The sequence below is a fragment of the Macaca mulatta genome, chromosome 10 (genome assembly GCF_049350105.2).
Source record: "Macaca mulatta isolate MMU2019108-1 chromosome 10, T2T-MMU8v2.0, whole genome shotgun sequence".
Taxonomy (NCBI): domain Eukaryota; kingdom Metazoa; phylum Chordata; class Mammalia; order Primates; family Cercopithecidae; genus Macaca; species Macaca mulatta.
In genome coordinates, this window is record NC_133415.1 from 116400890 (window position 1) to 116425746 (window position 24857).

The window sequence follows — 24857 nt, forward strand, 5'->3', positions numbered from 1 at the left end:
AGCAGGTGGAGGTTGCAGTGAGCCAAGATCACGCCACTGCACTCCAGCCTGGGCCAGAGAGCAAGACTCCTTCTCAAACAAAAAAGTATTTAGAAATGTATTTATAAACTCTTATACCACTTATATTCACCTAATTCACTTGTCCTTAACAATTATGGTTGAACTGCTCATGAAGATTTCATGAAACATTAAATAAAACTGGCCATCATCGTGAGTTATTTTCCTTAGTGACCACAAATATCAAAAACATCACAGAAGCAAAGAAACTAGGGCCGGACGCAGTGGCTCACGCCTGTAATCCCAGCACTTTGGGAGGCCAAGGCGGGTGGATCACGAGGTCAGGAGATCGAGACCATCCTGGCTAACACAGTGAAACCCATCTCTACTAAAAATACAAAAAATTAGCGGATGTGGTGGCGGAGCCTGTAGTCCCAGCTACCCGGGAGGTTGAGGCAGGAGAATGGTGTGAACCCGGGAGGCCGAGCTTGCAGTGAGCCAAGATAGTGCCACTGCACTCCAGCCTAGGGAACAGAGCAAGACTCCATCTCAAAAAAAAAGAAACTAAAAAGAAAAGCATGGTATTCTCGCTCCTCTTTCCCCTCTGCTCCTCCCCGCACCCTCCTCCTGCCACAGCTGACCTGCATTAGCAATTCATTTTTACTGTGTATTCTGCTCTTAGTTTGGGTTTATAGTTTTATGATCTTAAAGACTGAGTGGTGGTAACATAAACTTGTTTTACTACTAAGCCCAGACCAAAACAAATTATACGTGCATTGTATTTAATGCTGACAATTCTGAAGCCATTCCTTTTTTTAATGTTACCAACATTCTTAAAACTAGTTTTATTTACCAAAGATTATCCCAGATCACAAACACTTATTTTAAAAATTTGGCGCCGGGCACGGTGGCTCACGCCTGTAATCCCAGCACGTTGCGAGGCCAAGGCGGGCGGATCACGAGGTCAGGAGATCGAGACCATCCTGGCTAACACGGTGAAACCCCGTCTCTACTAAAAAATACAAAAAAATTAGCCAGGCATGGTGGTGCGGGCGCCTGTAGTCCCAGCTACTCGGCAGCTGAGGCAGGAGAATGGCATGAACCTGGGAGGCGGAGCTTGCAGTGAGCAGAGATCAGGCCACTGCACTCCAGCCTGGGTGACAAAGTGAGACTCCGTCTCAAAAAAAAAAAAAAAAAAAATTTGGCTTAGTTTCTATATTTCTCAGATTTTAGGAATATTTTGTTTACATAAGTACTTGTTTATCTGTAAGCCAAACTGAATATAACTTTTTAAAGATATTTTGCCGGGCGCGGTGGCTCACGCCTGTAATCCCAGCACTTTGGGAGGCCGAGGCGGGCGGATCACAAGGTCAGGAGATCGAGACCACGGTGAAACCCCGTCTCTACTAAAAATACAAAAAATTAGCCGGGCGCGGTTGTGGGCGCCTGTAGTCCCAGCTACTCGGGAGGCTGAGGCAGAAGAATGGCGTGAACCCAGGAGGCGGAGCTTGCAGTGAGCCGAGATCGCGCCACTGCACTCCAGCCTGGGCGACAGAGCGAGACTCCGTCTCAAAAAAAAAAAAAAAAAGATATTTTATAAATTAATTTGGTAATACCATCTGAGAAAATCACGAATACATAATATAAACACATATATACATAAAGAATACACAAACAGATATAAAACAGATCTTACAGCTATTGTTTTAGAATTTTTATTCTCAAGTCAGTAAAACATAGGTGTCTCTTCAATTTTTTTTTATTTTTTGAGACAGGGTCTCCAAGCTGGAGTTCAGTGGTGCAATCACAGCTCACTGCAGCCTCGACCTCCTGGGCTCAAGGGATCCTCCTGCCTCAGCCTCATGAGTAGTTGGGACTACAGGTGAACGCCACCACGCCTGGCTAATTTTTTTTTTTTTTTTGCGGGGGCTAGAGATGGGGTCTGTCTCTGCTGCCCAAGCTGGTCTTTCCTCATATTTCTCTCCAAGGTGTGTTTCTGGCCAAAATGAGGCAAGTTAAGATTCCTCACTCAGATGGCTAAAGCTGTTTACTAATATTTGTGGAAAAGACTTCTAGATTTTTTATTTGCCCAGTTTTCAATAAGTTTTTTTCCCCCCGAGGACAGTCATCTCCCTGAAGTTTGTATTTTCAAAAAGATGATTCAGGTTTTAGAAGAGACGAGGTAGAAAATTTACATCTCGAAGGGACGGAGAAAAACCTGTGTTCTCAGAAGAAGTCAGGGACATGTTTAAGGTCAGAGGCCATCCTTGAGGAGGCCATGGACTCGGTTTCCGGGAACCACCGGGAGAGCTCCAGGAGCCGCAGCCTAGCTCAGCCTTGCCAGCCTCAGGCAGTTGCTTCTTGGGAGCAGGAAGCCCTGAAGTCCCCGTGCCAGGGCCCGTGTGGGAAGGGAGTTCTGGTTGGGGGAGACACGGTTGTCAGAGCCACGCAGGAAGAGGACATGGCGAGGACTGGAGGGGGCAGACAGGAGAACAGAGCTGGCAAAAGGAGGAAGGAGGAGTGAAAGCAGGCTCAGAGGAGTGGCCATCGGAAGCTCCCATGGATGCCAGGAAGGTCCAGCAGGGAGTGGGTGGAGCTGGCGGAGCCGACGCCCCCAGGGCTTCTAGAAGAGTTTCCTGTGACCGAGAAGCTGGAGAAGCAGGAGCCAGTGAGAGGAGAGAGAGGCCTTGGGGCCGGGCACGGGGGCTCCCGCCTGTAATCCCAACCCTTTGGGAGGCCGAGGTGGGTGGATCACCTGAGGTCAGGAGTTTGAAACTAGCGTGGCCAACATGGTGAAACCCCACCTCTACTAAAAATACAAAAATTAGGCAGGCGAGGTGGCGGGTGCTTGTAATCCAGCTACTCGGGAAGCTGAGGCAGGAGAATGGCTTGAACCCAGGAGGCGGAGATTGCAGTGACCTGAGATCGCGCCTCTGCCCTCCAGTTTGGGTGACAGCAAGACTGTCTCAAAACAAACAACAAACAAACAAAGATTATATATATGACCTATCAGTTTCTCATTAAGTCAACTTTTGACCAGAAAACTTTTTTTTTTAAATCCTTTCAGATATCCTATTATCCTATTTCTGTAAGTGTTATTTGTGGCAGTGCTGGACTCTTTTTTGTTCTACCTTTTTTTTTTTTTTTTTTTTGAGACGGAGTCATGCTCTGTCGCCCAGGCTGGAGTGCAGTGGTCAGATCTCAGCTCACTGCAAGCTCCACCTCCCGGGTTCATGCCATTCTCCTGCCTCAGCCTCCCGAGTAGCTGGGACTACAGGCGCCGCCACCACACTCGGCTAAATTTTGTATTTTTAGTAGAGACGGGGTTTCACTGTGTTAGCCAGGATGGTCTCGATCTCCTGACCTCGTGATTCACCCGCCTCGGCGTCCCAAAGTGCTGGGATTAGAGGCGTGAGCCACCGCGCCCGGCCTAGCCTGTTCTTCTTTTAAACAAAAAAGACTTTCAGGTGAGTCAAAACCAAAACCAATCAGCTTTTTATGACTTAATCATGGATGAAAGAGACACCTTCAAAAGCAGGTGCAAAGGAGGCAGCCCCCCAGCCCGGAACCGCCCCACAGACAGCAGAGAAGGGTCCTTCTCAGGCAGGAGTCAGAAGTGCTTTCCAGCACTGACCCAGCAACAAAGGTGGAGGCGAGAAAAGCCCCTCGTGGATGGGGAACCTCTTGTTACAAACCCCCTAAGAGCTGGCGCCTTGGGCAGTGATGCTCGGGCTGGCGGAAACTAGGGAGAGAGTTCTCACTAGTCATAAAGCCAGGCTCTCGAGGTACAAGACAAACAGGAAAGAAACACCTGTCCCCGGGAGGAAAGCACCTGTGGGCACCAAAACCAAATTTACACAAGAGTCGCGAGCCGTACGAATGACTTTCTCCTGCCAAGCTGAGCTGGGAAAAGCAGGGGCAAGACGTGTTTGCCTCCCACCCTCAGCCGGTACTGCCGACAGACATCCAGAGAGCAGGCTGTGGTCGGAATCCCCTCTGATCTCGGCTGGCTTCGTGTCAGTCTCCCGGGATCTCACCTGTAGGCTCCGGAGCAGGCTGCCTGTCAGCAGCTGAGACCCAAGGCACACACGACGGAGGAACGAGAGCACACGCGTGTGTGGGACGCGGGCACTCCACGTTTCACACGACGGAGGAACGAGAGCACACGCGTGTGTGGGACGCGGGCACTCCACGTTTGTGAACCTTTCCTGCACCCATCACCTCAGTAAACCCTAGGGTGGCGCGTGGGCCTTGACCCCAGGTGCAGGCCCTCTGCCCAGGGCCCTCCTCAGCAGGGCCCGGCTGTGCCCGCTCCACAGCCGCTCAGGTCGGGTTCTCGTAGCTGGTGAAGCTGGAAAGCCTCTCCCGAAGGGCCTTGAAGCAGGGTCTCTGCTCAGGGTCCCTGCACCAGCATGTCAGCATCAGCTTGTGCACGCTAGGCGGGCACTCCAGAGGGCAGGGCATGCGGTAGCCGGCATCCACCCTCAGGAAGGCCTCGTGGTTGGACATGCCTGCGGCCGACAGGGATGAGAAGGGCTGGGGCCCACCTGTCCACCTTCCCCAGGAAGCCATACCAGCCACCCACTGCACCTCCCTGGGGCCTTCCCTGCAGCCTCAGCGGCCGTGCCTTGGCGCCACCCAGCACATTGTCCGCTGCTAACACCTCCCTCTGGATGGGGCTCCAACGGGCAGCTCCAGGCACTGGCCTGGGTGCTCAGAGAATGGTGCAGGTGTGGAGTTCAGGTGATGGCTGGCGGCGGAGGGCCCTGCAGCCCGTGGGGGAAGCACCCGCCACCATCCCTGCCGGCCACCCAGGACCTTCCCCACTCTGTCTCCCACGCCCAGTCAGGGACACTGGGGGCAGTACCTGGGTAGGGCACCTGACCCCTGCTGAAAATCTCGTGCAGGAGAACCCCAAAGGACCACACGTCGGATTTGGTGGAGTAATGGCCTCGGGAGAGTGCTTCGGGGGCCGTCCACTTGTAGGGGATGTTACGGTCATGGGAGAGGTAGACGTCCTCCTGCAATCAGGCTGCGCTGAGTGGGCCGCGGGGGACTGCCTGTGCCCTGCCCCCGAAGCATGACGGGCACAGCGGCCACACTGCCCCAGCACGCACGCACGGCCGCTGCAGCTAAGACCACGCCAGGGCCTGACCACCTTCAGGAGCCCAGCTTCCCCTGGGATTCCAGGTGCATGGGGATGAGAAGGCCTGGGGTCAGGGAACTGGGAGGCTCCCAGGCCATCAGAGGGGCCCAGGGCTGGGCCAGTGAACGAGGCAGCGGTTGCGTGGTGGGCCCTGCTGTGTGCGCCATCCGGAATGGGGTCCGCGCCATTCGGAATGGGGTCCCCACCGGACTCACGGTGGCTTCCCACCTCCCTGCTCAGCCTGGGCTCCCGAGGGCAGAGGCCACATCCTGCTCCCAGCCGAGTCCCCAGCTCCACACACAGGAAGCCCCCGAGCCTTCCGGCCACGCCCTCCGAGGGCCCTACCTTGATGAGCCTGGCTAGCCCAAAGTCCCCAACTTTGCAGAGAGTGTTTTCCCCGACAAGGATGTTCCTGGCGGCCAGGTCCCGGTGGATGTAATTCTGAGACTCCAGGTAACACATGCCCTCAGCCACCTGCCAGGCGATGTCCAGCAGCTCCGAAACGGGCAGGACTTTCTTGTCAGAATCTGCAGAGGGGAGGGGAGCCTGGGGTCAGCTGAGCCAGCTGCGGTAGGGACGGGGTGGGGAGGCTGGGCTGTGTCTCATCTGCCTCCAGGCTCTGCGGCCTCAGAGGAGGGGCCGGGGCAAAGGGCAGCTGGCCTGGTTGAAAATTGGAACTGCAGGTCAGCCACCGCCCTTGTGGAAGGCAACTGTGTGTCAAGAACCAAGGAGCAAGCCAGGTGTGGAGGCTCACGCCTGTAATCCCAGCACTTTGGGAGGCTGAGGCGGGTGGATCATGAGGTCAGGAGGTTGAGACCATCCTGGTGAACACGGTGAAACTCCATCTGTACTAAAAATACAAAAAATGAGCCGGGCGTGGTGGTGGCGCCTGTAGTCCCATCTACTCGGGAGGCTGAGGCGGGAGAATGGTGTGAACCTGGGAGGCGGAGCTTGCAGTGAGCCGAGACCGCGCCACTGCATTCCAGCCTGGATGACAGAGTGAGTCTCAGAAAAAAAAAAAAAAAAGAACCAAGGAGTGGTTCCTAGTGGCCTAGCCCAGCGATTTCCTTTCTGGAAGTTTGCTATGACGCGGGAGAAGCTCGACGCGGAAGGACCAGCGAAGAAGCTCATGACTGCGTGATGTAGGCGGCGGGAACTTGAGCAGGATAATGGCTGAGTGACAGCAGCATGCGGCCTGGTGGTGCCTGTTAACCCCCCGTTCCGTCGCGGAGGACCCTGAAGGGCGTGGGGACTGTCTGAGATGATCACGGAGCCTTTCACTCAGAGCTCAAACGTGAGTGGCACCTCAATGTAGCTCTCCTCAGACACACACGGCATTTTTCCTCCACCACAACGTTCCCTCCCATTCTAACATTGGAATCCAAACTGCGTCTTCACGCACGGGCATCTCAATTCCCTGCAGCGATTGTCTTTGATTTTGGTGATAAAGGAAATAATGGAACTTAGAGACGATGAAGTCTTTGAGCCAATGTGATCTGTGTGTGTGTGTGTGTGTGTCTGTGTGTGTCTGTGTGTGTGTGTCCGTGTGTGTGTGTCCGTGTGTGTCCGTGTGTGTGTGTCCGTGTGTGTGTGTGCCTGGTGTGTCTGTGTGTGTGTGTGTCTGTGTGTGTGTGTGTGTGTGTGTGTGTGTGCCTGGTGTGTCCATGTGATCTGTGTCTGTGTGTCTGTGTGTGTGTGTCCGTGTGATCTGTGTGTCTTGTTTGTGTGTCTGTGTGTGCATGTGTGTGCATGTGTGTCTGTCTGCATGTGTGTCTGTGTGTATGTGTGTGTGTCTGTGTGTGCCTGGTGTGTCCGTGTGATCTGTGTCTGTGTGTCTGTGTGTGTCCGTGTGATCTGTGTGTCGTTTGTGTGTCTGTGTGTGCATGTGTGTGCATGTGTGTCTATGCATGTGTGTCTGTGTGTGTGCGTGTGTCTGTCTGTGTGCATGTGTGTCTGTGTGTGTGCGTGTGTCTGTGTCTGTGTGCATGTGTGTCTGTGTGTGTGCATGTGTCTCTGTGTGTGTGCGCGTTTGTCTATGTGTCTGCGTGTGTGTGTCTGTGTGTGTGTGTGTGTGTGTGTGTGCGTGCAGACGTGGGGGTGTGTGTGCACTTTATTTCCTCGTGCACCCCCTTTACCTCCAGCGAGAGCCCCGGCCCGTGCCACTCACCACGAAGCAGCTCCAGCAGGCTGCCCTTGCCCATGAGCTCCGTGATGATGTACACAGGGTCCCCCACGGACACCACGGCGTACAGTGCCAGGATGTGTTTGTGCCGCAGCTTCTTCATGGCCTGGATCTCCGACTGCAGCGTCTGCTGGTGCAGGAGGTTGTCTGCGGGGATGGGTGGCCTTGGCAGGTGCAGCCCCTGACCCTCCCCTGGCCCCAAGGAAGAGGCCAAGGCAAGGCTCTGCCCACACACTCAGCAGCTGTGCAGAACACCGGACCTCCTGCCCCCGACAGGGCACCTGGCTCCTGAGGCCACAAAATGGCGGACACAGCCGGCCCCACAAGCCGCCAGCCTGGCATACCCATGGGGCCGTGGTGGCCCCCCAATGTCTTCCTGCGCCCGGCCCAGACCTCTGACGTGGAGGCCAGACCTCTGCTGGGGCCCAGGCAATTTCCAGGGAAGCTTTTCTTTTTGAGAGGGTGTCTCGCTCTGTCACCCAGGCTGGAGTGAGTGGGCGCCATCTCGGCTCACTGCAAGCTCCGCCTCCCGGGTTCACGCCATTCTCCTGCCTCAGCCTCCCGAGTAGCTGGGACTACAGGCGCCCGCCACCTCGCCCGGCTAGTTTTTTTGTATTTTTAATAGAGACAGGGTTTCCCCATGTTGGCCAGGCTGGTCTCAAACTCCTGACCTCATGATTTGCCCACCTCGGCCTCCCAAAGTGCTGGGATTACAGGTGTGAGCCACTGTGCCAGGCCTGAAATTTTCTTTTACAATTAATGTATTTAGGTAAAAACAGGTGCAGTTGAAAGGGAACCACTCCTGCATGGGTGCTGTGGGTGCTGCGTGGGGCTCGAGGCCAGAGGTCCCTGTTGGCGGGGCGGGAGGGTGGCCCAGGGTGGGCACGGGGCCACACAGAGCCCTGACCGGGGCTCACTCACCTCGAGAAATCACCTTAATGGCCACCTGGACCCGGTCTTTCCAGAGCCCCTCGAAGACCTCCCCAAAGTAGCCAGACCCCAGCTTCCTGCAGAGCGTGAACTCCTCCCTCGGCCTCTCCCAGTCATCCCAGTGGGGCAGAGGCTCAGGCTCATGCTGGAGGGAGAGTCGGGGACACAGGGCAGGGGCTCAGGCTCACGCTGGAGGGAGAGTCGGGGACACAGGGCAGAGGCTCAGGCTCATGCTGGAGGGAGAGTCGGGGACACAGGGCAGGGGCTCAGGCTCACGCTGGAGGGAGAGTCGGGGACACAGGGCAGAGGCTCAGGCTCATGCTGGAGGGAGAGTCGGGGACACAGGGCAGGGGCTCAGGCTCACGCTGGAGGGAGAGTCGGGGACACAGGGCAGAGGCTCAGGCTCACGCTGGAGGGAGAGTCGGGGACACAGGGCAGGGGCTCAGGCTCACGCTGGAGGGAGAGTCGGGGACACAGGGCAGGGGCTCAGGCTCACGCTGGAGGGAGAGTCGGGGACACAGGGCAGGGGCTCAGGCTCACGCTGGAGGGAGAGTCGGGGACACAGGGCAGGGGCTCAGGCTCACGCTGGAGGGAGAGTCGGGGACACAGGGCAGGGGCTCAGGCTCACGCTGGAGGGAGAGTCGGGGACACAGGGCAGGGGCTCAGGCTCACGCTGGAGGGAGAGTCGGGGACACAGGGCAGGGGCTCAGGCTCACGCTGGAGGGAGAGTCGGGGACACAGGGCAGGGGCTCAGGCTCATGCTGGAGGGAGAGTCGGGGACACCAGTGGGGCAGGGGCTCAGGCTCATGCTGGAGGGAGAGTCGGGGACACAGGGCAGGGGCTCAGGCTCATGCTGGAGGGAGAGTCGGGGACACAGGGCAGGGGCTCAGGCTCATGCTGGAGGGAGAGTCGGGGACACAGGGCAGGGGCTCATCCTTCAGGAACTGCCAGTCTGAAGCCAGCGCAGGGAGCCTGGATTTAGCCTCAGATTTAGGGCCACGTTCAGCTTGGGTTGGGGGTTTCTGAGTGTCTGACACGAGGCTGGACTCTCCCGGTGGCTGCCCCAAGCCCAGCACAAAACACCCGGAGAGACTGAAGCCAGGACCCTGCAGAGTGCAGCTGGCCTCTCCGAGAGTGGCCAGGCCCAGGGGTGGTCTCCTGGCCCCACCCCCAACTCAGGCAAACACCTGTGTTCTGCAGAACCACGGGCTTGCCTCCAGCCGGCCACAGCTCAGTGAGTCAGGACCCCTCCCATGCTGCCTGGCCAACCTCTCCCAGTAGGAAACGCCAGCCTGTGACCCCCCAGCCTGACCCTGTACGACCAAGTCAGGGCGGAGCGGCTACCTTCCGGCAGGGCGCGGCCAGCCGCAGGCCGTGGGACAGGCTCTGGGCCCTGTGGTAGTTCACAAGCTCGGACAGGCTGGGGAAGGACACCGCCTCGTTCAGGTGCAGCTGGCCCCCGGCTCGCCACCAGATCTTGTAGTGCCGCACAGCCTGCGCGTCCCGCACTGGGAGGCAAAGCGTGAGCGGTGTCACCACCCCGCTCCAACGCCTCCCTGCGCGTCCCCAGCCCTGCTGGCCACACCTGCTCAGAGCTTCTGGGTCCCCATAGTTGCTGTTGGTGCTTCCTCAGTACCCACCCCTGCGTCCCCTCCCTTGAAACAGCTCCCTCCTGCCCTGCCTGCTATGGCCAAGCTCTCTGGCCCCTCCTGCCCCCGTGCCAGGCAGCCCATGGCCTCTGCCTGGATGGCAGCTGCCTGAAATCCCAGCCACACTGAGATCCTCAGGGGCAGGAATGGGGTTTCTTCGCGCCTCGTGCACCCCGGACTCAGGGTCTCATGCTGGACCAGGTTCCCACAGGTGCCAGGACCTCCCATGAGTGCCTCAGGCAGGGCTGGCCGGAGAAGCCCCTGCCCTCCCAGGGAGGTGCCCTGCCCCACGACTGCCCCAGGCCCCAGGGAGGAGCGGGCCAGGTGGGCGGAGGGGATGGGGGCTCCCTGGAGAGGAGCCCATGTCCCCAGTCACAGCCCGAGGGAGCCGGTTCACCACGTGGATGGGAGGGCTTAGAGCAAGGAGCCCCCGCAGGCTCGGAGGCTGGCCGCACCCGACAGGACGTAGTTGGCGCCTGGCTTCTCGCTGACCCTGATCAGGAAGGTGCCGGCGGCGTTACCCTCGGCCTGCAGCCGACGCACAGCTTCTGAGCGGGAGATGCAGCCGAAGAACCACCTGCAGGGGAGGAGTAGTCTGAGCCCGCGCGGACCTGGGCCCACCCCACGTGGACCCCCCGCGGGCCCCAGTCTGCCCACCTGGAACCACAGCCACCCTTGCCTGCCACCTCAAGCTCCCAGCCCTGACCACAGCTGCTATTGGGAGCTGTCACTGACCCAGACGCCCTGAATGTCCCAAATGGCCAGGACAGGCCCCTGAGGACCCAGCGGGGGGAGGGGCAGGCTTGACCACACCCTGCCCTGAGAGGCCCGTGTCTAAGGGTCAGAGCCTAGGGTGGAGTTGGGGAGGGCACCTGAGCAGTAGGGCTGCCCAGAGCTGCCTGCACACACACCCACGTGTGACACGTACACACATGCACTCACACAGTTGCATACCCCCACACATGCGCATGGTTCACCCGCACACCTGAACACACACACACACATGCATGCGGGCTACCCCCACACAGGCACACAGTTCACCTGCACACCGAACACAAACACACACGCATGTGGGCTCACTTGCCCACAGTCACACACACACACAGTCACTCACACACACTAACTCCCGGCTGCAGGGTGTGGGCCAGCCCTGGACTATGGACTTCCAGGTGGAGCTCACAGAAGCTCCAGGTGACCTGTGCCCAGCCCTTTGTGTCTCTGACTCCCTCGGGCCACTGGAACACGGACCCCACATGAAGACCACCGCCCAGCATGGAACCCCTGGGGTCTACCCCCTCCGCTTCTGCACAGCTGGGAGCACTGCCCCACTCACCCCTCCAATCACCTGGCCTCCTTCCCACTCCTCACCTGGGCGAGTTCTCCGGGCCTCAGGGTCTTTGCATCTGGGAGCTGACCAGCCTCTGGCCAGACCCTATCCCTGCACCCCTGCTCCCTAACGAGGTGGTGGGTCTGAATGTGACACAGGGGTCTCCACCATGGGCCCCTGCCCAATGGCCTCTTTACAGCCTCCCCTGCTTGTTGCTTGGGTCCCCCAGGAATTAACCCTACACAGCCCGTGATTCATGCACGCACACAGTAGGTACCCAATCAATGATGAGAAAAGCGGGATCTCAGGAGTGTGAGTCGTAGAAACCCCTCCCCCAGACCCTCCCCAGCCTGAGCTCCGAGCAGCCATGGAAGCCGAGGCCGGACCACACCAGCTGCCGTCTGGTTCCTCGCAGGGCACAACAGGCAGGAAGCTTGCCTGGCAGCCCGCCCTCTCCCCTACCTAGCTCGTGTGTCTGGTTCTGGCAGTTTGGAAACTGAGCAAGCTTCGTTCCCCCAAAGGCCCTGTAACGCCCCAACAGACCTTGTCACTGGCCACCGGACCCCTAGAAGTCCACCCTGGACCTCTGTCCTCCCTGGGTCCTGGCAGAGCAGTGTCCACCACCGAGCTGTGACAAGGATGAGCCCAAGGGAGGGGCCATGCCCTCTGAGCCCCCTGCTCCAACTCCTGTAGCGACAGTCCTGTGGGCACTCCCAGGTGCCAGCACATGGGACCTGGAGCGAGGACCAAGCGGGATGCCCAGCCTGGACTTCGGGGTACAGGAAGATGGAGCCGGGGTCCCACCTTCCTGGGCCTCCCTGGGGCCAGCCCAGAGCCCTGTCCCTCCCTTGTGCCTAGAGGGTGGCCTGCGCCAAAGCTCCCAGGAGTTCAGGACACGCACGGTTCCGACTCCACGGTCTCCCTCTCGGCCAGGTAGCTGTGGGGCACATAGCCCTGGGCCACGGCCCCACCCGCCTCGTCCAGCAGCGTGGCCCACCACCACTGCTCCTCCTTCCTGGCCACGTGGAAGACGTCCCCCGCTCGGAAGCTCAGCTCCTCGTCCGTCCGGGCCTTGAAGTCCCAGAGGCCCACATACTTGGGGCCCAGGTGAGCCTGGTCCCGGGACACCATGGCTGGCGCAGTGGCAGGACCAGGCTGTGGCCCAGCTGGAGCACCTAGGGCTGGGCGTGGCAGGCGGGCGGTCCCACTTCCTCGTGACAGGCAGGGAAGCAGCCACCCCAGCACCCACAGGCGCTCGAGAGCACCCCAGCTCCTCCTGAGGGCCCAGCCGGCCCCACGAGTCCTCACGCCCCCTGGGGCCCATCTGGGCACTTAGTGCCCCCACCACGGGAACCTGCTGGGCAAGCAGCCACAGGGCCGGCCTGAGCACAGGAGAGGGAGGGAGGAGTACTCCCCAGCTGGGGCTTCTCGGGGGTCCAACCTGTGGACACTCAGGCACTCAGGGAACCCAAGAGCCCCCTTGGGAATGAGCCTTGCAGCCTGAGGGCAGGACGGTGAGGGCTGCAGGTGCTGCCTCCCAACCCTCAGAGCTATGGGGGCACAGGTGGGGGCTTCTCTCCCCACTTCTGGAAGCTTCTCCTCCACCCGTTGGTGCCTCCCCTCACCCAGCCCCAGACTCCACCCCTGAGCACGGGGCCCAATGCCAGGAGCTGCTGTGGGCGGGCATCCTGAGAGCCGCCTCGTGGGCAGGCCCGCCCTCGGGTAAGGGCCAAGCGGGGAAGAGGGATTGGAGTCAGGACGGTGACAGCTGTGTGGGTCGGCCGGGAGGACTTCCCAGAAGAGGAGGGCCCGAGGGTTTTGGGGATCCCTGGGGGGGCAGGGCCAGGGGCACCCGCAGCTGAAGAAACGGGCATTGCCTTCCTCCACACGGACGCCAGGGGGCAGGGAAGGACCGTGAGTGTGGCCTGGAGGCGCCCACAGCGCTGGGGCCCGGGGCGCAGCTCCCTCCCAGGCAGCTCCTCCAGCCTCCAGCCTCTGCCGCCTCCTGCCCAGCCCCATGACCCTTGCTCCCTTCCAGCTCACCTCCCCTCTCCCCACCCATGCCTGAGTGAGCCCTGGCGTGACCCCCACCTGCACCCAAAGGCCGCCTGTCCCCCAGCCCCTGAGACTCAAGACACCCCCTCCCCAGGAGCCCCTGCCCGCCCCACCCTCCCGCTGACCCTCCTGTGTCCACCAGGGGCTCCAACGCAGGGGCCTGGATCGGCAGCCTCAGGGGGCAGGAAGGGGTGAGGAGGGAAATTCAAAGTCTGCAAGGAATGGCAGGGAAAGTCCTAAACTCTGCGTATTTGAACTTTTATTTTTATTGCAAAGAGAAATAATGGAACCTTCCGCTCATTGTTTGGAGATTAAGAACAATAATTATTTAACAGGTTCATAGATTTCTGAGCAGCCCAGCTCAGGGCTGACCAAGGTAGGGAGGGGCAGCGGGGTGCTGGGCTGGGCAGTGTCCCTCAGGCCCTGCCAGCTCTGCCGGGGGTCGGTCGGGAGAGATGCAGGGGGAGGGGTGGAGGTGGGGCATGCCAGAGGAGGGCGCTGGGGCATCTGCCCAGGCAGCGTCCCTCAGAGCCCACCAGCTCTGCCACCACCCCGGTGTCCTCGAGCCTGGGGCCTCTGGGCCGTGAGTCTGTGTCCAGGAAGCCTCGAGTGTCCCTGAGTTCGGATGTGCAGGACGTTCAGTCTAAGCCACACCAGGAGGCAGGAACGTCCCTGGCCCCTCCCCGATATCCAGGAGCACCAAACTTGTTCAGCTGGTGGCTGGTGAGATGCCTGGGAGGGCACGGATGCCACAGACACACCTGGTCCCCTTAATCCCATGGCAGCCACAGAAAGCACAGAGAGCAAGGCCTTCTGTGCCAGAGGAGCCCCCAGGCTGCGGCGCTGGGGACATGCCAAAATCGGAAGCTCAGCTCAAGGCCTCAGTGGGCCCAGGTACCAGAGCCAGCCCTTCCCCTAGGTTCTCCCACGCAGATGGAACTGGGCAGCTGGCCAGGGTCCCAAACGGCTCAGAGAAAGCCTCTGGCCCCCACCATCTGCAGGGGTTCTGGTTCCTGCTGCTTCCCTCTACTTGGCCTTGTTCTTCCTGCTCACGGGCCCCAGGAAGCCCCTGGACTGCCTCCGTTCTCTGAGCCTCCGAGTGGCCTCTTCCCTCCCCGGGGCCACTGACCTTTGTGCATGGGAGTCTCATCTCTTAGCTCCCTCCCGAGTCAGGCTTTGGCCTGTGGACAGTGGCCATCAGCGCATTGGCTCGGCAGGTGCAAAGCTGACCCTAACTCTAGGGAACAAGGAACTCAGTCGGGCCTGAACTTGTCTCCAAACTTTCTGTCCCCGAAAGCCTTCTGGGGCACAGCTGCCAACCTGGGCTCCCAGGAGGGTGGGGGGCAGGGTCTCCGGGGACCCCAAACAGACCCCGCCGGCCCCCTTGCTTCTGATTTCACAAAGACCTGAGCAGAGGCTTCCCTGAGCCAGACATGGGGTGAGCGAGGGCCAACCCTGCACATCCCTGCCCCCTCCTGCCTCGGTGGCCCCCGAGCACTCACACCCAGAGGCTTCCTGAGCCAGCTGCTGCCCAGCACACCACGGCATCTACCTCTGACCCCCCGACCAACCCTGCCTGATCCTGAACAGCCAGAAGACTCCAAGTCCCCCAGGGCCCAACCTGAGGCCCCTGGAAATAGCCTCCAAGGGCAGCTCCCAGGCCACCAAGCCTCCCGGCCCCCCGATCCTGTGCCCCCTGGAACCCGCCCAGGGAGATGGAATTGGCAGCTCAGGCAGCTCCCGCCAATGCCCTTGGGGTTCACACTGTCTGGGCAGTGTGATGTCCTGGGCTGGGGGTCTGGGCCGCACGGGGGCCGCTCCAACCTGCATTTTCTAGCCACGTGGACTCCCGTGCTCCAGCTCCTGGGTCTGCGTTTGGGGGCTGAGCCTGTGTGTGATGTGAGCCTGTGCACGTGTCTGCATGGGTCAGTCGCAGCTTACTGAGTGCCGGGTGCATGAGTGGGTCTGTGCACAGGCCGCCAGCGTGTCTGTGAGGGGCAGGTGATGGTGCCTCCCCGTGTCTACACACCACGCACCCAGTGGGGTCAACACCGTGGTCTGCCCGGGAGCCAGCACTGGTCACTTCCACAAACCCAAGCTGGGACTGGGGAGAGAACTGGGCCTTTGGCTCTTGACCCTGGGAGGGAGTCCAGGGGACCCGGACAAGAGACACGCTGGGCTCGGGTTCCCCGCCTAGAGCCTCCAAGTCTTCTCCCCACCTTCCTGTGCTGTTTTCTCTCTTGAGACGCCAGGGACACGTGTCACACTGCACAGAGAACGTGAGCCCTCCACCGTCTGCACATGTTTGCCTGGTGCACAAACACGTGTGCACGCCAGGACCTGAGGCCCACGGCCACGTGTCTGCCTGGTGCACAAATGCATGTGCACGCTGGTGCCTGAGGCCCACAGCCAGAGGCTCCTCGGTCTGGCCGACCAGCATCCCTTAGAGTGGACGCTCTGCAGGGAGGAGGGGCTGGCCTGGTGGAGCCCGGAGCCCTGAGTCACGTGAGGACCCGGGGAAGGCATCTGTGGATGGCGTGCAGCTTCTCCCACAGCGTGGCGAAGGAGGGCCGTTCCTCGGGGCTGCTTCTCCAGCACTCCAGCATGAGCACGTAGACCTCTGCCGGGCAGGCAGCCGGGCGCGGCAGCCGGTACCCTCGCATGATCTGCTGCAGCGTCTCGTGGTTGGTCATGCCTGGGAGGCGTGGGGCAAGAGCTGCCTTGATTCTGCCTGGGGGTCCCAATGGAGGCCTCCCATAGCCCCCGTGTCACCTGCCTGCCCTTGGCCAGACCCTCCAATCCCCTGCTAACAGCGTCCAGGCCCGGGGCCAGTAACTCCTGGGCAGAGCCTGCCTCCTCCCCGCGGCTGCCTGGGAATGCACCTTCGTAGGGACACTGGCCATAGGTGAAAACCTCATACAGCAGGACACCGAAGGACCAGACGTCCGACTTCTGGGAGAAGACACGATAACTGGCCGCCTCAGGTGCTGTCCACTTCACCGGGATCTTGGAGCCGCTGCTCGGGGAGTAGATGTCGTCCTGGGGGCAGGGAAGGCCCCTGGTAGGACAGGTGGACTGGGGCCCCCCTCACACACCCCCTCGAGCAGTCAGGGGTCCAGAGCCTCCGCTGACCTTGAGCAGCCGGGCCAGGCCAAAGTCAGCCACCTTGCAAGCCAGGCCATCGTCCACAAGCACGTTCCTGGCGGCCAAGTCCCGATGCACAATGCGCTGCCCCTCCAGGTAGTTCATGCCCTCAGCCACCTGGCAGGCAAAGCCCAGGAGCGGCGGCAGACGCAGGGCCCGGCCCTCGGGGCCTGCAGGAGACAGCGCAGGGCCTTTCACGGCGCAGGGCCAACAGCCAGAGAGGCCAGCGTCCACCCACGTCACCTTTCCCCATGCCTCAGCCTCCTCATCTCTAAGACGTGATGAGGATGGCGTGGCCGGCTAAGGCTGCAGGAAGCCCCGAGTGAGACAGGGGGAGGGTGCTGTACTCACCACGGTGACCTGGCAGCCAGCCCAGGCCCCTAATAAAGACCGGGGCAGAGAAGAGCCAGAGGCTGGGCTGGGTCCACATCCCATCAGACCAAGGCTGATGACCCAGATGGGACCGCACTCCCCCAGCCCCAGCCCCGGAACCACAAGGCTCTGGCCTGGCCCAGACCTGGCCCCAGCCCTCTGTTGGCTGGAGACCAGACAGGGATGGGATCTGGAGCCGGGGCCACCTGCTCCCGGTAGAGAGGCCCAGTTCACCTCGGGACCCCGGCAGGTTCAGCTCTGCCCGGAAGGGAAGGGGCGGCCGCAGGCGCGGCCATGTGGCAGCAGGGAGGGACTCACTGCCCAGGAAGACCTGCAGGTTTCCCTTGCGCATGAGCTCCGTGACGATATACACAGGCTCCCCGCCCGAGCACACTGCGTGCAGCCGGATGAGCCGCTCGTGCCGCAGGCCCTTCAGCGTCTGGATCTCCTTGGCGAGGTCAGCGAGCTTCATGTCGGCTGCGAGACAGGGTATGGCTCCAGGATTGGCCCACGCCACGGACATCACTGCCCCAGGGCTTGAGGGTTGGACAGCGGGTGTGGGGCCCGGCCATGGCGCAGGATCTCGGGGCCTCACCTGACTTGATGACCTTGATCGCCACGGGCAGGGAGCCCAGCCACAGGCCTTCCCACACCTCCCCAAAGTAGCCTTCACCCAGCTTCCTCCCAAGGGCAAATTCGGAGTGTGGTCGCTCCCACGCATCCTGCCGCGGGGCCTTCTGAAAAGCAGGGAGCTCAGTGCCCTGCCCGCTCCCCCCAGGAAGTGTGGGCAGGGAGGCTGGTCAGCATGGGCCCCTGTGCTCTGTCCCAGGCAGAGCCCCCACACCAGGCCTCCAGCGGGCACCCCCGTCCCCAGCACACACTCACCCCACCCTGGCCGGGACAAAGGGGAGTGGGTGCTGGACTTGGAGGCCTGGCCCAGCCCTGCGGGATCTCATTGCTCTGGGGGCCTAAGTGGCACCTTTGCCCCAGCCGGATATCCGTCTACACATGCTCATTACTGCTGCTGGCCGGGCTGTCATTATGAGACCAGAGAAACCAGATTGCTGCCCTGGCCCTCAGCAGGGTGGTTCACATCGGGGACAGTCCCCGGGATCCAGCAGCTCCAGCCCAGGTGCAGCATCTTGTGATCCGCGTCTCCTCCCACAGCTTCCACCCTTGGGGCCTGGGGCAGCCTTGAGTGCCTTCCCCAAACTGGCCCCACCCTCCTGGCTGCTCCCTGCAGAGCCGGGCACTGCTATAGCTCTCCTCTCCCGACTCCCAGACCCCCAGGAATCCCAACAGCCCTCGGAGACACCAGCAAAGAGCAGCATGTGCAGGGGCCGCTGGGATGCCCCATGTTCCCAGGCCTGGGCAGGGGCTTTGAGACGGGGTGGGGAGGAGCACCTAGAACAGGGCCAGGCCTCAGGCCAGTGTGGGGCAGCTTGGCAGGCATAGGCCCACCTGACGCACGCAGGGCTGCAGCAGGGGGTTCTGGATCAGCTTCCAGTTGGCCTTGTAGTAGGTGAGCAGCTCCTCCAGGCCAGGAAAGAGCCGTCCCTTCTGCAGGTAGAGGCTGCCATCGGCTGCCATGGAGACCCGGTAGTGGCAGACCTTGGCCTGGGCCCGGACTAGGAAGGGTTCAGAGATGGAGACTCCTGCCTCGGCTGCCAGCTGCCCCGACCCTCTCACCCCAGAGGATGCTGGCCACAACCCACCTAAGGGGTCTGGCTCAGACCTAGCTGTGTGGAGGAGGCAGTGTGGGCAGCCATAGGCTGGGGCGGGGCAGCGAGAGGGGTCCAGGTTGGAGCTTTTCTGCTGACAGTGTGTGCAGAGTAGGCACTTAATAAATACTTGTAGAATGAATGAGTCCATGATTCAGTGAATGAATGAAGGAATAAGGAAGGAAAGAAGGAAAAAGTGAATGAGTGAATGAATAAGCAAATGAATGAAAGAATAAGCCAGTGAACAAATCAGTGAATAAATGAGTGAATGAGTGAATGAATGAATGAGTGAATTAGTGAGTGAGGAGTGAATGAACAAGCAAATGAGTGGATGAATGAGTGAATTAATGAGTGAGTGAGGAGTGAATGAACGATGAATGAATGAGTGAATGAGTGAGTGAATTAGTGAGTGAGGAATGAATGAACAAGTGAATGAGTGATGTTACAAATGAGTGAGTGGATGAATGACGGATGAATGAATGAATGAATGGGTAAGTGAGCAAATGCAGGAGGTGACCGGCATATCTGCTGTTGGGCCCTCAGTGGCGCGGGGTGTGATTCAGGACCCGGCACTGCCTAGAGACCAACTGCCCCAAGGTCAAGAGCACTGGCCTGGTGGGGGACAGAGGCAGGAGGGGCCGCCCCAGGTACCTGACAGTGAGTAGCCCCCGAGGCTGCTCTCGCTGGGCCGGATGAGGAAGGCTCCCGGTGCGTTGGGTGGGGAGAGGAGCAGCTGCTGTGCCTGGGTCCGGCTGACTCCACTGAAGTACCAGCTGAAAACGCAGGTGCGGCGTCACCTTGCAGGCCCCTCAGCCAGTGGCCCCACATGCTCTCCTCCATGCTGGTGGCAGGGCTGAGCCCAGCGGTCCCACTGCCTCTCAGGGAGAAGGTCCACCCTGTGGCAGGGCTGGAGTCCCAGCTCAAGGTCTGCACTGCCTCAGCCCCCATCCTCCTGCTCAGCCCTGAGCGTCCTCACCTTGGCCGTGGGCTCTCTGTTAGCCCTGCTGGGCATGACCTCCAGTTTCCTGTTCATAGTGACCGCCAGCTCCAGCCACAGGTTAACAGTCAGCCCTGGCCATAGGCCACAGGCCTCCAAACTCGGCTTCGCTGAGCCCCTGCGCGGACACGGAGCCGACGGCCTGATGAGCTGCCCGGAAGCACTGTTGGGCTGTTGGTGTGGTCGTACAGGGCCACAGGCGCCACCTGGCTAGGCACAGCCCACCTGCCTCAGGCAGTTGGTTAGTGGGGATGGCCCATGCAGAGCTCTGTCCTGAGGAGGCGGCCTAAGCCAGGCTGGGCAGGAGATCAGGAGGGGCAGCCAATGGGCGGCTGCAGGGGGGTTGCTGGGTGAACATTCAAAGCATCCTGCACCCTGTTCTGAAGAGTTGTGCCCAGTACAGGTTGGCCCCAAGCCCACTGGCCTCTGTCCACACAGACCCCCCCCTCCGAAAAGCCAGGTGGAGGTGAGACCACTCTGAACATGGTGGCACGGTGGCCGGGAGCTCCCAGGCACCCACTCCTCAGATGTCCAAACACGAGGAGCCCACACCGGGTGTCAGGAGAGGGGCCTGCTGGGGCTCCCCTGTCCAGGTGGGTCACCCACCAGGTCACATCTACTCACTCCAGAGGCATGCTTGGAAGGAAGATAGAAATGCTCCCAGCCCCACCTCGACTACATATCTCTGCTTCCGAAGGCCAAGGCAGGGACTCCACACCTGACTCAGCTTCCCACCCTGGAGCTTCCTGGGACCCAGGGAGGGATACCTGCCACTCCCCCGCCCCAGGGCACACCCTGTAAGCACCAGAAGGAGGAAGCAGAGTGAGCCGGGTGTCAGGGTGGGGCTGAAACCACCCGAGGAGTGGGACTAGGAGAGGACCCAAGGCGGGCCTCAGAGTCAACACAAGATTCGGGGCTGGGGTACAGCCGTGCCATCCTGGGCAGACGTGGCTGCTGGAACTGGGCAAGATGGAGGACAGTCTGGCACCCCTGCCCCGGGGACCTGGGGGGCAATGGGGGCAGCAGGAACAGAAACCGGCATGGCCAGGGCCATGGGGCTGGGCTGAGGTTGAAAGGAATGAAGATGGAGAAGAAGAGCTGTGGGACCAGGGACTGGGAGGCGGCGGCCTGAGACGCTGGCTCCATGGATGCTCTGTCAGCCAGGGGCCCTGCCTTCTGGGGTCTGCTGGCAGGGAGACGCAACCCTCTCACGTGTGAAGGGACTCAGGCCCCTCCTGGCACTGCGGAGTGTGGGCATGAGACACAGGCGTTTCCCCGACACACCGCCAGCCCCTCTGACACCCATATCAGGGCTTGGAGGTCGGAGGTGGGCCCCTGTGTGGTTGCTGAGATGCAGGGGATGTGACTGAGGTCTCTCCCTGGGGCGTGGGGCCAGGTGTCTGGAGCTAATGACACCTGAGTGTGGTTAGTCTTTTAATCTCCAGCCTAGGCAAATAGTCATTAGCTTTGCCTATGGACAGCACTGCTCTACCCCAAGCCCTGCCCTCCAGGAACTGCTGAAGGGACCTGCCGTCCACACCTGCGGTGGCTGTGAACCCGTTCCCATCACAATGGCTGCCCCCCAACCACTGCTCAGGGCAAGCGAGGCAGGTGTGCGGTGAGGGTCTGGGGCCTCTCAGAAGACACCTTCCCATGACTCTGGCTTCACCCACCCCATGCAACCCTCAGGACGATGTGTGAGTGCCAAGGGTCCCCCAGGAGGCTGGAAGTGGCCCTGAGCAAGGCTGACCCGGAGGTCTCCAGGGCTCAGGCCTGGCCCAGCTGGACACAGGACCAAGGAAGCTGCTCAGAGCAGCTGCACTGGGCATCTGGACTAGGTGCCTCTGCAGCCCCTGCTCACCTGCCCTCACCCAGAGCTCCTGGAGCATGAGCCCCTATGTCATCTGGTGCCTCCCAGCCCCCAGCCCCTGCCCTCCAAGGAGTGGCCACTCCATGAACACTCCATGAACACTGGACTCCCTGTGTGAGGGCGGGAGGGCCTGGCCAGCCAGGCAGGGTCCTGGAGGAACTGCCCGCTGGGTGCTGGGCTGGTGCAGCTGGTGTCCCCTGGACCTGACCAGGCCTGTGGAGCCTCCTCTCCCTCTTGGCAGCGCACAGCAGACTCTGCTGTTCTCCTACCCTACCTGCCGGCCTGGGGCTCATCAACTGCCCCTGAATGAATGCAGGGATGAACGAATGAATGAACAGATAGCCACGGACATGCGATTTCAAACTCAAACTCCTGCCGTTTTCCAGACTCCCCAGACTAGGGCGAGGCAGGCTCTGACTCCAGGTCGAGGTACTCACGGTTGGTCTGAGAGCGTCTCGGGAGAAGCCTTGGCCACATGAGTGATGGGCACAAGCCCGGCGCTGGGCTGGCCCGAGAGCCTTCGCGCGAAGATGTAGCCGCCCCCCTCCTCCAGGGCGCAGAGCCTGTCCCCGCGGCGGACACTCAGCTCCTCCCCGCGCCGCGCCGCGAAGTCGTAGAGCGCAAGGAAGAGCTGCGGCAAGGGGCTGCAGGGCTCCGCGGGGAGCGCGGGCACTGGGTCGGCGCCGGGGTCCGTGGACCCGGGGGTGCCGTGGTCCGGCTCGCCGCCCGCAGGCCAGATCTTGTCCCAGAAGAAGGACAGGAAGGCCAGCCGCCTCCTGAGGAAGGGCTCCATCCCCCCGGGTCACCGCGCTGGGCCGGGGGCCATGGGAGCCCACGAGCGCGGAGGAGGAACTGGCGGGGCCGGTGGGACCCGGTGTCCAGCGCTCCCTGCACCGGCCGTGGGGCGACAGGGGACCCCGGCCCTGTGGTCACTCAGAGGTCCCCTGGATCCAGGAGGCACACCGTTCCCACCGGCGTCCGGGCTGGCGTTCGGGCTGGGTGGGGCGCAGGGCGGACCCCCTGCCTCAGACACACCGACAGCCCCTCCTATTCGATCTCCTTGGCTTCTGGAGTGCACAGTCCCCTCCCCCGACCGGAGGGCAGAGGGCAGCTTCGGCTGGGGCGCGGGCGGGGGCGGGGGCTGGCTCCAGGAGGGGCCTAGGAGGGTGGGGTGGGCGGGGCCAGCCTCTTTCCTGCCCTCTGCAAGGCCCAGGTAGGCGGAGTGGCTCTGCCCACCCAAGCCCGGCCCACGCCCAAGGGCACCACAGTCCATCAGCCACCATGCCCGCGGAGAAGTGGGGGGTCCACGGAAGGGTGTTGCTGTTCAGTACTTGCAGTGGTTGCCAAGCCTGAGCTGCCCTTAGGTGAAAAGTGCTTACTTAAATGTTGGCCAGATATTTTAACATCATTAACCCCGCACCAGGCGCTGAGCCTCCGGCCTCTACAATGAAGGCCAACGACAGGCGAGTGAGGGGGCTGTCAGCACCCCAGCTTTCATGCAGTAAAACGAGATGCTGATTGCGGGGAGCTCGGCCGCAGGCCAGGCTGGGGTGGGGTCCTGAGTGGGGGTGGGGTGGGGGCCCATCTGCAGTCTCTTGATCCTCTCGCAGGCCTCCCCCCCAGCAGCCCCTGCAGCACCTGGGTGGCCTTCATGGAGCCTCACACCCCTTCCCCACATCTCACACACATCAATGCCCACACTTCATGCGTGGGTTGAACACATCCCTCCAACAGGCATGACCAGTGTCCAGCCAATGACAAGACCCTCTCGCACCTGCCTGTCCTGGAGCCACAGATGGGCTTCTCGGCAGTCTCACGTCTGGGGACTGGTGTGTGCACTGTGGGGTGGCAGTGACACCCGTGGCCTGGCTCTCAGGGCACCCCAGCGGCCAAGCTGTGTCCGAGCTGACGGCCTGGAGCCAGCAGGAGCCCTGGGAGGCTGGACATTGCCAGGCTAAAGGCAGGCTCTGCCCCAGAGAGGTGTCCTGCTGGGAGCGGGGGAGGGTGTTCAGAAATGTGGATAATTGTAAATACTAAATTGGGGGTGGCCTTTGAGGGGCCCCAGCATCTTCTCCTCCCTTCCCCGGCGCCGTCTCCTCCCCTCCCCGGGCGCCTTCTCCTCCCATCACACATGCAGGTGGGGTTTTTGCCCACCAGTTTCTTTTCTCTTTTTTTTGAGATGGAGTCTCTCTCTGTTGCCCAGGCTGGAGTGCAGTGGCGCGATCTCGGCTTACTGCAAGCTCCGCCTCCCGGGTTCACACCATTCTCCTGCCTCAGCCTCCCGAGTAGCTGGAACTACAGGTGCCCGCCACCACGCCCGGCTAGTTTTTTGTATTTTTTAGTAGAGACGGGGTTTCACCGTGTTAGCCAGGATGGTCTCGATCTCCTGACCTTGTGATCTGCCCGTCTTGGCCTCCCAAAGTGCTGGGATTACAGGCTTGAGCCACCGTGCCCGGCCCAGTTTCTTTTCTTTTACGTTTTTTTTTTTTTGAAACAGGGTCTCACTCTGTCGCCCAGGCTGGAGTGCAGTGGCACCATCACGCCTCACTGCAGCCTCCATCTCCTGGGCTCAAGCTATCCTCCTGCCGGACTACAGGTGTGAGCCACCATGCCCAGATAAATTTTTTATTATTTGTAGAGATGGGATCTCACTATGTTGCCCAGGCTGGTTTTGAACTCTTGGCCTCAAGCGATCCTCCTGTCTCCCACAGTGCTGGGACTACAGGCGTGGCCACCAGCTCTCCTAAATCCCCCCCAGGACGTGACTCCTCCCTCCTAGAACACCAAGGCCGCAGAGCCCCAGGGAGGCCTCCTCAGGCTGTGGAAGGCTCCTGTGCTCACCACACTGGGGTCAGGTGTTCAGGGCACTGAATGCAGATTCCTTCCAGACACTCCCTGTCCCTTAGAGCCACGGGATCGTGGCATAGGACTCAGCACATTCCATGCCCAGCCGGAGCCAGAGGCAGGCCTGGCTGTCAGGGTTAGGGCCCCACTGGGCCTCTGCCCAGGCATGTCTCACCCCCACTACCCCACCGGCCCACAGATCAGCTCCCCACGTCCGCCCCATCTCCCCCTCCTTGCACCTGCTGCCCTTGCACTGCACACATGCCATGGTGAGCGCGGTCGGCAAGCAGCCAAGGCCAGCTCCATCCAGCTCCTCCCCGGTGGTCCTCAGAATCCCCGGCCCCGCAGGCCCAGCTACCCTGTCCCACTGCCCTCCAAGCTGTGCCCGCCCATCCACCCCTTCCTCACCTCACCCACCAGGTGCAACACAGCCCAGTGTAGGGCCCCTGCCAGGTGTCCGTGTCAGCAGCTCCTTCCCTCCCTGCTGTGCCCTCACCCATGACTCACCTCCTCCCTCAGCCCTAACCGGATGGGTGGCACAGAGGGGAGTGAGGAAAGGGGCCTGGGCACAGGATCACTCTGGACGGGGTCAGGAGACTGGGGCTTGGCCAGGTGAGGCGGCT

At 61.0% G+C, this 24857-nt stretch overlaps 2 protein-coding genes across 4 annotated transcripts; both read right to left on the reverse strand.

The window, feature by feature from the left end:
* Nucleotides 1-1696: 1696 nt before the first annotated feature.
* Nucleotides 1697-12419, reverse strand: PTK6 (protein tyrosine kinase 6). Of its 2 annotated transcripts, none has more exons than XM_077952183.1 (8): nucleotides 12229-12419; nucleotides 10360-10481; nucleotides 9600-9763; nucleotides 8247-8400; nucleotides 7311-7472; nucleotides 5489-5670; nucleotides 4865-5018; nucleotides 1697-4508 (listed from the first exon to the last, which is right to left on the reverse strand). In XM_077952183.1, the coding sequence occupies exons 1-8, from the start codon at nucleotides 12360-12362 to the stop codon at nucleotides 4321-4323; spliced, it is 1260 nt and encodes a 419-aa protein (XP_077808309.1). In that variant the 5' UTR covers nucleotides 12363-12419; the 3' UTR covers nucleotides 1697-4320. The 2 variants fall into 2 exon arrangements, with proteins under 2 accessions (XP_077808309.1, XP_077808310.1); XM_077952184.1 differs by having other exon boundaries at nucleotides 12133-12415.
* A 1109-nt stretch (nucleotides 12420-13528) lies between these two features.
* On the reverse strand, nucleotides 13529-22533 carry SRMS (src-related kinase lacking C-terminal regulatory tyrosine and N-terminal myristylation sites). Of its 2 annotated transcripts, none has more exons than XM_001114037.5 (8): nucleotides 21828-22533; nucleotides 19175-19296; nucleotides 18264-18430; nucleotides 17398-17539; nucleotides 17121-17279; nucleotides 16419-16600; nucleotides 16169-16325; nucleotides 13529-15981 (listed from the first exon to the last, which is right to left on the reverse strand). In XM_001114037.5, the coding sequence occupies exons 1-8, from the start codon at nucleotides 22181-22183 to the stop codon at nucleotides 15788-15790; spliced, it is 1479 nt and encodes a 492-aa protein (XP_001114037.3). In that variant the 5' UTR covers nucleotides 22184-22533; the 3' UTR covers nucleotides 13529-15787. The 2 variants fall into 2 exon arrangements, with proteins under 2 accessions (XP_001114037.3, XP_077808307.1); XM_077952181.1 differs by having other exon boundaries at nucleotides 17398-17536; nucleotides 21828-22491.
* Between the last annotated feature and the right edge of the window lie 2324 nt (nucleotides 22534-24857).

Coding starts and splice junctions, on each gene's coding strand:
- PTK6 (XM_077952184.1), bottom strand. CDS start 12,362: ATGGTGTCCCGGGACCAGGCTCACCTGGGCCCCAAGTATGTGGGCCTC. Junction 10,482..12,132: donor GAGACCGTGGAGTCGGAACC/GTGCGTGTCCTG, acceptor CCTCCCCTGCAG/GTGGTTCTTCGGCTGCATCT. Junction 5,671..7,310: donor CCTGCTGGAGCTGCTTCGTG/GTGAGTGGCACG, acceptor TCCCCTCTGCAG/ATTCTGACAAGAAAGTCCTG.
- SRMS (XM_001114037.5), bottom strand. CDS start 22,183: ATGGAGCCCTTCCTCAGGAGGCGGCTGGCCTTCCTGTCCTTCTTCTGG. Junction 19,297..21,827: donor GAGACGCTCTCAGACCAACC/GTGAGTACCTCG, acceptor CTGCGTTTTCAG/CTGGTACTTCAGTGGAGTCA. Junction 16,601..17,120: donor CCTGCAGGTCTTCCTGGGCA/GTGAGTCCCTCC, acceptor TGTCTCCTGCAG/GCCCCGAGGGCCGGGCCCTG.